The following is a 15,804-nucleotide window of genomic DNA, read 5'->3' as shown; positions in this document are numbered from 1 at the left end:
CTCTCTCTCTCTCTCTTCTTTTCTCTATGATGATTCGACAATAGGAGTAACGAGTGTATCGTTCTTTTTTCTTTTACAATCTGAGTATAAAGATGAAGTGGTGAATGAAACCAACTAATAAAACGCAATCATAAAATCGTCTGTTATTATACATTATTTTGCTCAAACTTAAAACTAGTACATAGATACATGTAGACTAACGAGACTAACCGATATTAGAAACCGTCACTAAGAGCCCATACATCACACTCCATTATGTTTTTTACATCGGACGAGTGTCGTTGTTTTCTTCGTTCTTCGAAATTCGAAACCGTTTCGAAAGGGATAAGGGTGATACTAAGTCGTGTAAGGGATGAGGATGAAAGAGGACGAGGTGGGAGGAAAATAAAACGTACGAAATGGCGGATGACTCTCTCTCTTTCTTTTTTTTTTCTCTCTTTCTCTTGCTCGCTGTACTATGTAAGCAAACACATACGCGCGCGCGTATGTATATATATACATACTATTATATATGTATGTACGCCAAATACACCGAAATAACAACAAGGATATTCTATCACTAAAACTCAAGGATCACCAATTGTCGATCATGCGCCAAGGACGTGAAAAACCACCGTCCACCAATATTTCATCTTTGTCCTCTTTCGTTGATATTCGTACGCTCGTTCCAGTCTCGTGAGATTGCTTGGAAGAAGAAGAATTCTATTATTTCATTTCATACCGACTGTAACTCTTCTCGTCTTTATCGATTATCGTTCCAAAGTCTAAGAGAAATTTCGAAATCGAGGGATATGTGTTCTCGCGTACAAATTATCTTGTTTTCTTCACCGTTTTATAAGAATGAAATAAAGGAAGATAGAGGATTGAGATACGTAGAACAAAGGCGATAATTTAAGGATTAAAAATAATTTAAAATAATTTAAAATAATTAGCATCAAAACTGTAAAATTTAATCGAATGTTTAAACTTAAGAAAATAAAAAAGAAAGTATTGTCTCATGGATTTAAAGGAAACTATATCAATGTTAATTGTAACCTAAATTCTTATCACACAAATTAGCAAATAAAATATTATTTGAAAATATAAGAAAAAAAATTTCGTCACATTCTTTTTTATTTCTTGAAATTCTTTTAGAACGAAAAATGTGCAGTATACGTACTTACAGATATTATGTGTTTTCATCTACAAGTAAATGAAAATCAGATGAAATCCCATTGGATGTAATCGGAAAATGATTCTTTTTTTTGTAAAAACGAGCGAGAATAAGAATAAAATGGAAAAAGAAAAAATGAAAAACGTGGAAGAACGAAACACGTAAGTACATAATCCTTGCCGCATTTTCAGTATCAATGCTCCGCCATGCGAGACGACATAACCGCGGAGCATTAATGTCTCATCGATCCTCAGTTTTTTTGCGAGAACGCTTCTCGAAAGCATGAAATCGAGAATGATTCTTCTTACAGCTATTGTATCCCGATATCGTACTTCACGTTCACCGGACAGTTATCGTCTTTTTCTACGATAATGGTGATACGACGATATTGAAACGATCGAAGACATAAATCAGAATGAATTAAAAGCAAATATCGCCCGTTCTGACCCTTTCCAGTGAAATGTCCTTATGGTACAGCGACTGAATAAGAGAAAAAGAGAAGCACTTAGATCGTTTTATGCATGTCTACGTATTATATTTCTCGTTCGTACATTTTTCGATATATCCCATTAATACATACATATATATATATATATATATATATATATATATATATATATTTATTCCTTCTCTCTTTTTCTTTTTCTTTTTCTTTCCATTTGAATCGCACTTATTAAGCCACTTTTCGTGTACCAACTTCTTATAAACAGTATTTTCCACTTGATGCTTCCCTAATATTTGGACTAGAAAGAGGTTCTCTATTCAATCGTAAGATCAAGTAGACTCTTACCCATAAACATTTGTCTATCATCTTCTTTCTCACCAGTACTTACATTTTGTTTCGATTTTCGAAACGATTGAAAAATCACTTATTTGCACTTCGAGCAACTTACTTCTTTTTTTTTTTTATTTTACCGCATTTTCGTTCTTTGCCATTACTTGATTACGAATGAACAATTATGAATGATTCACTCCTACGAGTGAAAGGACGACATAAATGAATTCTAAGGAAATGTCTAATAACAGTTCGCATAAATTCTTTGTGCTTGAGCGTAAAACATTCAATAGCGATCGAAGAATGAATTGGAAATAAAACCAAACCCAATCTTTCACCGTTATTTCTTCTTTTCTTTTATCAGCAATTTTAAATCTTTGTTCCTCAACAAAAATATGCTTCCATACCGGACACGGATACCGTAACCAAAGTGAACTTTCCTATGCAAAACCGCATAGCATCCAAGAGAGAGGAAGAGAGAGAGAGAGAGAGAGAGAGAGAGAGAGAAAGAGAGAGAAAGAGAAAAAGAGAGAGAGAGAGAGAGAGAGAAAAAGAAAGAGAAAAAGAGAGAGAGAGAGAGATAAGGAAATGGAAAGAACAAGATACGATTTTCCGTACGCGTTTCCGGTGTTCTGTTTTCTCTTCCCTTCTTTTTTGTTTCTTCTATCTCTCTCTCTCTCTTTCTCTCTCTCTCTCTCTCTCTCTCTGTCTCTCTCTCTCTCTGTCTCTCTCTCTCTCTTTCTCTCTGTCTCTGCCTTTGTCTCCGTCTGTCTCTTGTATGGCGAGTAGCATTGGTATGCAATTCGTGGTTGACATTAAGCGTTTTCTATTTCCTTTTTTTTGTACTAGACGAGGTAAAGGAGTCGTATATAGGCCGCCGACGATGACGACGAAGGCGACGACGACGTGTGTAAGAGAAACTCGAAGTCTCGGCGGAGGGCTTCGAGAGACACAACAGGCAAGCAAAGCAGGCAGGCAGGCAGGCGGGCGGGCTCCGTGTGTGTATAAAGAGGAAGAGAGAGAGCCGGAGAGAGCGGGAGAGAGCTAAAGAGAGAGAGAGAGAAAGAAAGAGAGAGAGAGAGAGAGAGAGAGAGTAAAAGCAGACGTGTCGCGTCTTTGGATTCTCGCAAAGACGGACGGTATAAGTGCACACTCTTTCTCTTTCTCGCACTCGTTCAGTCTGGCGCACTTAAAAGGTTAAGCGCGTAGTCGGGAGGCCGGCAGGTTGAATATCTCGCAGCTGCTGGCGTCCAGCGACAGCAACGAGTCACGATGGCTGAGCGGAGCACAGTGGTGGGGTGTGTGTGGGTGCGCGCGCGCGCTCGAGCAAGCGAACGAGAGGGGTTAAAAAGAGAATACTGACTGGTTGGCGGGGGTGGAAGGCGGAAGGCAGACGGGCGGCAGACAAACCCGTGCTTATCCCCACCGAACGAGCAGCCCCACCGGTCCGTGACTCACCAAACCGTTAAGGGATGAAGCCGCCCTGCTTTTACTCTACGCGCACACACGTGTAACGAGCATATATCTTTCTCTTTCTCTCCTTCTCTCTCTCTCTCTCTCTCTCTCTCTCTCTCTCTCTCTCTTTCTTTCTTTCTTTCTCTCTTTCGCTACACGGAACTCTACCGTAAGTATTTTACTGCTGCATAGTGTCTCATGTAATCCTTCTCTTTTCTACCTATCCTATACCCTTATACACATGTATAATACTATCTATATGTACGTGTCGACGATATACACTTCTATTTATACGTCTATAGACAATGAAACGGGTGTGAAAAAATATACCTACATATGTTCCTATGTACGAACAAACGAACGTGGCACCGAACTCTCAGTCAAGCTTCTAACCGCATGCACGATCTCTTCAACCCCTTTTGAGACTTTTCATTTAAATCTTACTCGTTGGCGATTCCAACACCCACTCCAACAGCCATGGACTCCTCTTTACGCAACGACAAAAATGTTTCTCTTTCGTAACTCGTAATTATTTCAAGACATATCATGTATGCATATACGTACATAATATGTATACGTACATATACGGTCTCAGTCCTTGAACATGAAGTACATCGCGCTCTTTTGTTTCTGACTATCTGTCTGTCTGTCTGTCTGTCTGTCTGTCTGTGTGTATGTCTGTCTGTCTGTCTGTCTGTCTGTCTGTCTGTCTCTCTCTCTCTCTCTCTCTCTCTCTCCCTCTCCCTCTCCCTCTTTTTTTCTCGCATGTCTAGTACGCGAACGTACTCACAAACACAACGTTGGTAATGGTGGGAAAGGGTTGTAACGCATTACACGATACGAGCCCAGTCCGACCCAACAACATACTGCAATTGGGTGGGGTGAACGTGTGCGAGGGTGAACATGCCGGAGGGTATGAAGGAAAAAAAAAAAAAGGAAAAAAAGAAGAGCAAGAGAGAGAGAGAGTGAGAGGAGAGAGAGAAAAAAATAGTCAGGATTAGTGGCGTCCAGAAAAATCACCATAACCGCGACGACGTTGCTACCTAGACGACGATGTCACGACGACAGCGTCGTTTTTATTCGTACGGACGAGCGTGTAATTAAAATTCGCGTAAATTGCGGTGCACGGTGAATCTACGTAATTGTCCGCAAATGAATGAATGAAGAGAGAGAGAGAGAGACGACGATGAACTCAGTAAATTTCATCGTCAATCGTCAGATCTTACTTGCTTGATTAAATATAATTAATCCTCTTAAACAATAAATAAATCCGCTCAAACAATAAATATAATTAATTCTTGAAAATACATATGATTGCGAAGTAACAACGTATTAACATTTAATCTAATTTAATGGATAATTTAACATATATATATAACATTTAAGCTTTTTATTAAATGTCGTAAAAAAGATTATGAAAATGTATTTTCTTCATTATATTCACTTTAATAACTAATTATAATTCTCTTTCTTTTTTGCTAAAAACTTCTAAAATAGTAAATCACGTATTAAAAGGTCAATACAAAAATTCTGTTACGTACGTTTTGACATCATAGCGTGATATCTAGTTGCATAGATTTAACGAAGTATATTTTCTTTCCTATATGAAAACAAACCGACGATCATTTTTTAACGTCTAATGTTTCGTTATTACCATGATAATCAATTACGTTGATGGTTCTAGGGCGTACGCTGAACGGACAACCATTACTGGAATTTCCAATGTCCAGCGGCGAACCGGCATTAGAACCTCTCAGGATCAAACGGGCGACCCTTTGGACACGAGTAGAATTCAGACAAACTCATCACTATCAACATCATCGTCAGGGTCAAAGCAATCAAAGGAATATCACTCTCTGGGTATTTAGGGTGCGTTGCGGCAACACGACGCATTTGCGCGGCAAGGTAATTACATTTTAACATAAACGAACATTTTTAGGACATCGAAATGCTTATTATTATATTTTGCTCCTTTCTAATCGTTAATTGAATTTATGATGACGTAGAAAGGAAATAATAATAAGTTCATCGATAAAATTATTTGACGATCTTCCAAAAACATGACAAAAAAAACAAAGAAAAACTACCGAATAAGAGATAGAATTTGACGTTTCAAGATCATAACGTTAATCAATGAAAACTCATTTAACCGTGTTATACTTTACACGCCTGACAAGCCTAGCTACCTTTAGCAACTATCCTCATTTGTTTCACTGGCAAGATATTGATACAATACAATAAGAAAAGCTTTCTACCTTTTTTATCGGATTTTTCCGACACTAATCCCATCTACTATCTCAAGCTGTATTTATAATAATCCCTCCGATATTATACGCAGCGGTCGTGAGGTTTCGGTCGAGCGTACAGCTTCCGCGATATCGCTTGAAAAATAATATTTTCTTGTTTACGCTCGCGCACAAACAAATATATATATATATATATATATATATATATATATATATATATATATATATATATATATATATATATAGGTATTTTTAATTGATCGATCGATATACAAAATATTCATCTAATCGTAAACAAAATATTACTTTATAATTGACCGATTTGTTAAGATAGATGGTCGTCACAACGATTACGTGATCTTCCAAAAATAACGACATCGGTCAATTTTCATTCGATTTTTAGGAACTCGGGGAGCATCTCGAGATGGTGACGTTCCTAGGCGTAAATGTTGGTCAATTGGGTTGGCAGAAGTTCGACGTAACAAAGGTCGTCAGCAATTGGTACACAGCAAATTCGAATTCACCGAGGGATAAACTGACGCTCTTGGTGGATTGCACAGGATGCGGCACGCACGTTCACGTGTCGACTTTTGGCGGACACTCACCGCACGTGATCGAGTCCTCGTTAAATCCAAAAGGCAAGCAGAACAGTATATCTGATCCTTAGAACACGCGATACGAGATTATTTAACTTGATAAAAATCAACTCTTCACATAGATAATCCCATATCGTAATTAAACATCGCGACAACAAAAATGACATTCTTTAATAATTTTATTGAAATGGAGAGGAAGAGATATCAAAAGGAAAAGTATATCAAAAATAAATGAAATTCAATTGCAAACATCTACAGAAGATAACCTTATTTCAATTCCGTATCATAACACAGAGGTACTACGAAGTCGTATCGGTTAATATGGCTTCCATAGTATAAAGACTAGTCACACAAAGTTGGGAGGTGATACGATAGAAATAACGTTTAGCCTACATTCGTATCGCCGGTAACTAATTTGAGAAGGCATATTGGGGTTAACGAACAACTCTTTCAATATGATAATTTGATTCCATGGATTCGCTGGGATCGAACATGGTTGGAACTTTTTTCTCCTGTTCCCACGCTGCTATTTTAACCCTTTTGTAGCATTAGTATTCTAGATTGCTGCTTTCCCGAAATATTGTATGTACGTACAAGATGGTGGGGTATATTCTGTTCGAGATTATTCGGATGTTACGTGTACGCATTATCGATTGTTTTACATCAATACTTACTTCCATTTGGAAATAATTTCGAATCCAAAATTCTATGATTTCTTTTCTGTGATCCACATGACATCTAATTTCAATTGAAATACGACCAATTATATAGAAAGATTCTTTCAAACGGTATCAATAATTTGCATTGTTCATTGTATTTTAATATTTGTAACTCTACATGCGATTAATTTGTTTAATATTTTTTAAATGCCCTATTTGTTCATTTTATATTAAGAATCTTATACATGTATTATTGTATAAGATGTATTTGTTTTGTTTCTTAATCTTCGTTAAAAGATTTCCGAATCGAAATTTATTTGGCATAGAAAGCCAAACTTCTTATGTAATCATTAATTAAAACAAAAAAGTCTCAGATATTTTATATATACATACGTACATACATACATACATATATACATACACGTGGAATGTGACAAACCGAGCACGCTCCAATATAATCAGCTTTATTTCTCTGGTTCCCTTTATCAGCTTACCTAATCGGCTTACTTCTCACCGACGTATAACCGCGAACGATTAACATTTTTTGCTTCCATTACACTACACTCGCACAATCGAGTATTTCGATCAGTTTAATTAAAGAGTATTCTGTTTTGAATGAATAGACTGAAAACAGAATGTCCGTGGAAATAAAGATGGAAATGAACATTTTCTTTTTCTAACGGAATATACAAATATCTTGCAGTTAGATTTTGAAGCAGAACATATGTATCAGATTACGCATGATTTTTAGCACTTCTCAATGATCATAAATTTTCTAGATATGTATATCGTATCGCTATCGAATTTTCTCATACTCATCAAAAATTCCTTTCACAAAAATACATATATGCGTAAAGTACATACATATCGTATGCAAACCATTCGAGTTCGAATGTCAGTCTGCTTTTTCCAACTTACACTCGATCTCTCTTCGTATTCCGATAACTCCCCGATAAACTTTCCCAAGATTGCTTTCCTTAACCAATAAGCTGTTTCTCGGGCATAAAGTAGATAACTCCAAAATTCGGTCGATGCGTATCGAGAAGTTTGTCGTGGAGAACAAGAGTTTCGAAGATTCGTCGACATGTATATCTTGTCCCTATCTGTTATCAATGAATCGAACAAATAAAAAAATTTAACATTGATTTTCATACATTGCAGGTGCTCAAGATCCGGATAGGCCTTTCCTCGTTGTACGTACGGATCCCGCAGCTGTGAAACGCGTAAGAAGACGAGCGATCGAATGCAGCGGCGCGATAAAAGGTCAATGCTGCAAACAGAGATTCTACGTGAGCTTTTCTCAGCTCGGATGGGATGATTGGATAATCGCTCCTCAAGGGTAATGAATCACGATCTCTTAACTAGCAAAACTATAAATTAGTATGATAGCCAAGGAGTATCAAAAGTATCTAAATGAATAGAGGATTAATATATTTACATTGCTGATCGATACTAGTACTAGTTGGACGATACTAGTCAAGTAGCGATTAACACGATAACCAGGAACGTTGGGAGGAAAGAGAGGGAAAGAGAAAAAGAGAAAGAGAAAAAGAGAGTGAGTAAGAGAAGGAGAGAAAGAGAAAGAAGATTTTCGTTTTCAATCCGATAATAGTAACGATCGATATTCGCGATCAATGTTGACTTATCGTCTGGCAATCGTATAGAATTTACTCTATAGACGTCGGAAAAGACGGTCGCTGTGCTTCATAGGGCCAACGGTAGTTTTGCAGAGAGCTCGCCATCACCCGGTACATGTAGTCATTCGTAAGGTATCATGAGAAAGCCCTTAAATCCTAGGCAATTGTTATAAACAGAATCCCATGACGCGACTGGAGAAGAGAGAAAAAAAGAGAGGGATAGCGTAATCCGCGTGCCAGAATTAAAAAATCCTTATCGATGGCTATTCTCAATCAGCATTTTATTTCTCTCTCTCTCTCTCTCTCTCTCTCTCTCTCTCTCTCTTTCATTATTCACATCGACATGTTCGCTGTCTATTCAATAAAAAAAATATATGGCCATAGGAAACGTTTCCATGTAAATTGTAACTTACATATTGTGATACATTTTGATGACGTAATTCAAAGTAATTCAAATCCGTTAAATAATATTTCCATCATAATGATCTAAAATGTTTGTGGGTCGCAGATATTACGCGAATTACTGCAGAGGCGACTGTGCGGCGGGTCACAGAACGCCGGACACGTTCCTAAATTATTACACGCACGTGATCGAAGAGTACAGAAAGATGGATCGGCTCGCCGGTATGCAACCATGTTGTGCACCCCTCAAGTTTTCGCCGATGTCGTTGATATACTATGGACCAGACTCAAACATCATCAAGAGGGATCTCCCAAAGATGGTGGTCGACGAGTGTGGCTGCCCCTAATTCGAACCTCCAATGACAGAAGGAAGGAAGGAAAGAAAAAAATAATGAAAAAAAAAAGGAAAAAATCGACGCCTCCCCTGCGAAAGATCCTCCTCCTGCTCTTTATCGCGATTTATTCGGGAGCCTTCAACCACGAGGGATTTTGTTTGGAACTTCCTACATTCTTCGTTTTCAACCATCAAGATTCCTCGAAAGATTTTCGAGAAGAATCGAAAGGAATCGAAACAAGCGACCACGATCGAAATTTCGCCGAAATCAATGAAATTGTTCTCGAAAAAGCAATCGTGTTCGCTATTACCGAGCATAATAAATAGTCGAGAAGGAAAGGAGATGAAAGAAAGGAGAAGTTAGAAGAGGGCGATACGGAACGTAATTGAACGGGCCGGAACAGAATAAAATTAAACAAAAAGAAAAAAATAAATAAAAGAATGAATACCTCCTCGGTCGGTCTCTCGGGTGTGTCCACCATTTTTGAGGTATAATATATTATAAATAATATACATACATATATACAGGCGATACCTATACATAGGCGAATACACATGACAGATGAATACATGCAAATATATATACATATATATATATATATATATATATATATATATATATAAACTATATATATATATAAAACTATATATATATATATATATATATAAATATATAATATATATATATATATATAAGTATATATATATAAAATATATATTATATATATATATATATATATATATATATATATAGATATAAACGTATCTTACACTTACACTTACATATACGTGACCGACTCGTTTCCTGGCGATTTAATCGTATCGCAAGCGAAGTCACCGCGTGCGAATTCTTATGGTGAGCTTAGTCATTTCTATTAGTTGCGATAAAACGGTGGTAAAGAGTTTAAATAAGATATTTCAGACTTTTGCCCCCGCATTTCGCGTATCTATGCGACTCCGCATACGCGCACATACACATGTACACGTACACATATACACGGAAAGCACAGATATACATGTGCGCGCGCGTTAAATTACGCGAGGTGATTTAAAGACGAATATAAGTATTTAAAGATATAACAAATAAAAAAAAAAAAAAGAACAATACGGGCGTAAATTCTAAGTGTAAAAAATAAACTCAATCTAATTGCCTTGTTTTTTATGCGAAACGTATGAAAGTATCGAATAACAATTTAACAAAGTAAAAAATATTATTAAAAATCTATATATATATATATTATAAATACTATATATAAATATAATTGAACGCGCGTAAAACGATAAACTTAGTAAGTCAAGGGCGGGGAGGCGGGGTTTTCTGGAAGGACCGAATTGGGAAGGGAAACGTTTATTAAGAGTTCAAAAAGGCTAAGGAAGCAAAATTATTATTCTTATTACTATTACTATTATTATTTTCATTATTATTATATCATCAGCACTATTGTTTCACGTTTTTTGTTTTTTATTTCTGTCATCATTGTTATTCTGTTTTTGTTGTTATTGTTGTTGTTGTTGTTATTATTTTTATTTTTATTATTATTATTATTATTATTATTATTATTATTATTATTATTATTATTATTATTATTATTATCATCATCATCATCATCATCATCATCATACCATTATCTGTCATTATTGCTTTCATGATTATTATTATTATTGCCGTAAATCGTATTTAATTATAATGATACCTCGGACTTTGGATTGCAATGAGCACGTGCGAGTTTCGAAAAATATTTTTGCTAATCGATATGTTATAATTGACTTAGCATGAACGTAACAATTTCAAAGAAAGAAGAGACTAATAGAAAAAAAGGATCAGTAATGTTCTTTATATTCTCTTTTTCTTCTTTTTTTTTCTTTATGAAACGACATTCTATTACCTATAAACGAATGCACATTGACACCTTAGCCTTATTAAACAAGAAAACGAAAAAAATAGCGCGTACCGAATGTTTCTTCCGATTTCGCGAGGACGAGAAAGACGCATAATATTGACCGAATACGACGCTCGCAGAATTTTTCTCATTCAGAACGCGATATAAGAGGATTCGAAAAAAAAATATAAAAAATGAAAAATATGAAAAAGATGAACCTACACACTAAATACACGGAGTAAACAACGCTACACATACACACATACATATACAACACATTCATTTATATATATCTACATATATATGCGTAAGAGGCATTTCATAAGAGATTGTATTAATTTAACAAAAGAAAGTGAAAGAGAGAGAAAAGAAAAGAGAGAAAGCGCGAGCGATAGATAGAAATAGATAGATAGATAGAGAGAGAGAGAGAGAGAGAGAGAAAGAGAGAGAGAGAGAGAGAGAGAGAGAGAGAAAGAGAGAGAGAGAGAGAGAGAGAGAAAATAAAGTATATAAGACAAGAAAAATAATTAAAAAACGCGCAAATTTTCATTTATATTTACATGAGCTATTTAATAATATCGAATTTGGAAAGATCTTTTTCGAAAATGAAGGAGAGAGAAGGGGAGAGAGATGAAGAGAGAGAAAAAAAGAACCATCGAGATCAAAAACGATTGATTAGTGATCTTTTTTTAAGAAGATAAGGAGCGAAGGAGGACGGAAAAAGAGGGAGAGATTATGGCAAAAAAAAAGGAAAAAATGTTAAGGCGATATTAATTGAAAATAATGAACAATAACGTGACAATAAACCGATCGAGGATCTCACACGACACACGTAAGAGAGTTGCGAGCCTCGAGCAACGGAAATATTCTGGGGCGATTATTAAATTTCTAATAAGAAGCGTCTAATGAGTGAAAGAAAGAAAAAAAGAAAAAGAGAGAAAGAGAAAAATTTGTTACTTTTCTTTTTCTTTTCTTTTCCCTTCTCCGGTCCACTCACTCACCTCGCTACGTCGTTTTTTCGGAAGAATCGACTTAGCAAGGAGAAGATCGGACAATGAGTTCGGAGAAAAGCGATTCTTCTATTTCTTTCTTCGATAAGTATGGAGATGAGAAAGAGCGCGAACGAGCGCAAGAGAGAGCGCGACTAGAGAGTATTATTGCTAGAATGGACGTGGGCGATTTTAACTTTCGAGAAAGGTATATTTAAATTTTTGTGGGATAATTCGTTCACCCACGCAGCCTTATTGGGCCTTATTAAGGTATTATCGCATCAATACTAAATTAACTCTTAAAACTAATGATAAAGCTTAAGTAAAACAAAAGAAAAAAAACGACATAAAAGACGACGGCGAGAGAGAAAGAGCGAAAGTGAGAATGTGCAAGAACGAGAGAGAGAGAGAGAGAGAGAGAGAGAGAGAGAGAGAAAGAAAGAAAGAAAGAGAAAGAGGGAAAAAAAGAGAGAGAACGTGTGAGTATGCGAGAGAAAGATTCTTAAATGTACTTCAAACTGTATTTAATCTACTCGTTACAAAGAAATGAAAAAATTGTGACTCAAGAAAGAGGGATGTTTAAGAGAGAAAGAGAAAGAAAGAGATATATGAAATGTAAGCTTCCCTCAAAGGATAATTCAGTACATAGGTAGCGAAGATCTATCATTTTACATCCTGCATTTCTTCTGAGTATATAAGTACATCTTATTATCGAATCTCGAAAAAAAGAAGAAAAGAAAACAGATGAAAAACGATAGATAACCGTTATCCCTATGTGCGTTTATGCGAGAAGTTAAGGTGCGTATGAAAGAAAGAAAGAAAGAGAGAGAGAGAGAGAGAGAGAGAGAAAGAGAGAGAGAGAAAGTGAGAGTGAGCGAAGTATGAAGGGAAAGAGAGAGAGAGACAGAGAGAGAGAGACAGAGAGAGAGAGAGAGAGAGAGAGAGTGAGAGTGAGAGTGAGCGAAGTATGAAGGAAAAGAGAGAGAGAAAGTTGACATTCCGCCGTTCAGCTAGCCAAAAAAACTAATTGCGTCCAAAATAATGTTTAAAAGCGACTTTAAACGAGTGTACTTCTAGTATTATTAAGGGACTTTTCTTCGAATTCTTCTTCTTCATCTTCTACTATTACTACTACTACTTCTTTTTCCTATATTTCTTTCGGGGAAAAAACAAAAGGAAAAAAAAAAAAAGAAAAAGCGAGAGAAAGAGAATAATAAGCGACAGAGGAGCACGTGCGAGTACTCCTTTTGAAAAAAGCCTTTAACGAGCTCAAGGACTGTTTATGAAATACCACCCAATTAATTGTATACAAGGGATACACAATAATTATAATAATTATAAACAATAATAACGATAATAACGATAATAATAATATTAAAGGTAATAACAATAATAATGATGATAATAAATAACGTTTAAAAAAAATGCGTAAGCGAAAGAAGTGTGAAAGAATTAGAATGAGATAGAGTCAGAGAGAAATAGAAAGAGAGAGAGAGAAAGAGAGAGAGAGAGAGAGAAGAAATAATAATATATATAGATAGAAAGAAAGAAAGTGAGCTACAGTGAGTGAGAAAACAGAAACAAGGTTCGATCTGATTTCGCGATCATTCTTCTCCCTGATCTCGTCGGAGATCTAATAAAAAGCAGCCTTTCGGTCCGCTGGATTTCCGACGAAAAAACTTTAAGCAATTTCACATAATAACTAACGCTGTGTTAGTATAGCCACAATCTTCATTATGCTATATTTTAACATTAATATTGTTTATATTAATACAGGCGTCACTTTGAAAATAATTAGTCAAATTTATTTGAAATTTGAAGTAAAACGTATGCACGTTTAACAGAAATTATCTGTAAAATTTTAATCGAATCGTTTCGATCATTTCTTTCATTTTCGATATAAAAATGTTCATAATTGAACGAGCACCATTTTGCAAATTTCTGAACGATCAGTTTAAAATTTTCGGCAACAATTTTTGCAATGATAACGAATTATGCGTAAAATTTGATTATATTTAATTCAGTCAATTTATTTTTAATAGTAATTTCCGCGATTTATTTTCAATAGTACTCAAAAGAAATTTTCGCACGCATACGCAAATTTATAAAACGTCATGATTAGTCCAGAATTTCAAATAGAATTAAAAAAAAGTTTTTCTAACAAAATTTATAACAGCGAAGCTATTCACGATGGTGATTACATAAGAAAATCTCTGCGGCCGTGTCTAAAAAATGGCTTGATATCGATGATTCATCACGAGGATTTACGTAATTGTTGCTGCCTCCAATGATATCCCAACTTTATTCATCCAACTCTTCTTTTATCTTCGTTACAATGAAATCCCTAAATTCTGACATGAATTGCATCGATGAAATAAAAATAATCTTTGAGAAAGGCTGCAATGCAACTGTATATCCCGATCGGATCATCGTTATCAAATAACGGTTTAAAGAACAAGAAAGAAACGAAGAGAAACATGAATGAAAAAGAAAAATCGACAAAAGGTTTCGATCAAGCGTTCTTCCCTCGTAGTTGATGATTAAAAATGCGTCTAGGGCCATCGACAAGCTTCCGTCCCACCTGTTTGCGAAAGGCATCATTTAAAGAAAAAAAAAAAGAAAAATAAAAAAGTAGGAGAAAAAAACACAAAGTATTCATCGAATATTTTCTATCCTGTGCAAAGTGATTCGAGAAAGATAATAGCTAGATAATGTGATGGCAAAAGAACCAAAACAAAAACAAAATATTTAAAAAAATAAATAAAATGAAGAAACGAGAAAAAATGAAAACGGAAGAAAGAAATTAGATAAGTAAGCAAGTAGAAAAGAAAAATAATCTGAAATTATGTGACCGCTTCAGTAATATATATGTAATGTATACAAATGTATACACGTCCATATATATGTACATACATGGTACGTGTGCACGTATATATATACACACATATACATGCATACGTATTTCGTGCGTACATGTATACTTATATATATATACATATATATATATATACATATATATATATATGTATATATATATATTTACGAGTTTTCCTTTAGTGAGTGTGCTTTGTTGACGTAGCGATTTTGTAGCGGACTATTTTTTGAGGTTGCGCCTCCGCTCGCTCGCGCGCATGTACGACTTCATACTTACACGCGGACGCGCGCCAGCGATCGATCTAAAATTATAAAATAAAAATAAAAAATAAAAAAAAGAAAAGAGAGAGAAGAAAAAAGAGAAAGAAAACGATCAAACAATAATAACGATAATTATTATTCGCGATACACAAATATTCAAAGTGCCTTATGATATATGACAGTTCATTCGAGCCGCCAGAACAATTGCCACGCTTAAAGTACATTGTACAGAAAGGACATAAAAAGAGAGAAAAAGGAAAGTAAAGAGAGTGTAAAGATAAAAAGAAAAGAAAAAGAGAAAATAAAATATTAAAGGGACATGAATTCGTGACGTTCGTACATCGTCGAGACGCGTTCAGCCGAATTCCAAATTTAAAGGAAGATCCAAGGTGCCAATGTGCACATATAGGAAAGAGAGAGAAAGAGAGAAAGAGAGAAACAGAGAGAGAAAGAGAGAAAGAGAGAAACAGAGAGAGAAAGAGAGAGAGAGAGAGAGAGAGTGAGAGAGAGAGAGAGAGAGAAACAAAAAAGGGAAATACGAAC

General features: G+C 35.5%; 1 protein-coding gene across 1 annotated transcript in view; it reads left to right on the top strand.

Moving 5' to 3' along the window:
- The window catches only part of LOC124951087 (inhibin beta chain), a 40,709-nt gene extending 30,884 nt beyond the window's left edge, over positions 1 to 9,825 (top strand). The window contains exons 2-5 of the mRNA XM_047498877.1: positions 5,068 to 5,288; positions 6,033 to 6,267; positions 8,046 to 8,223; positions 9,030 to 9,825. Coding sequence (XP_047354833.1) covers positions 5,068 to 5,288; positions 6,033 to 6,267; positions 8,046 to 8,223; positions 9,030 to 9,270 — 875 coding nt within the window. The 3' untranslated portion in view covers positions 9,271 to 9,825. The remainder of the gene's footprint in view (positions 1 to 5,067; positions 5,289 to 6,032; positions 6,268 to 8,045; positions 8,224 to 9,029) is intronic.
- Positions 9,826 to 15,804: the final 5,979 nt, after the last annotated feature.

The sequence above is a fragment of the Vespa velutina genome, chromosome 8, assembly GCF_912470025.1.
Source record: "Vespa velutina chromosome 8, iVesVel2.1, whole genome shotgun sequence".
NCBI classification, from domain to species: domain Eukaryota; kingdom Metazoa; phylum Arthropoda; class Insecta; order Hymenoptera; family Vespidae; genus Vespa; species Vespa velutina.
This window is presented reverse-complemented; position numbering and strand designations above follow the sequence as displayed.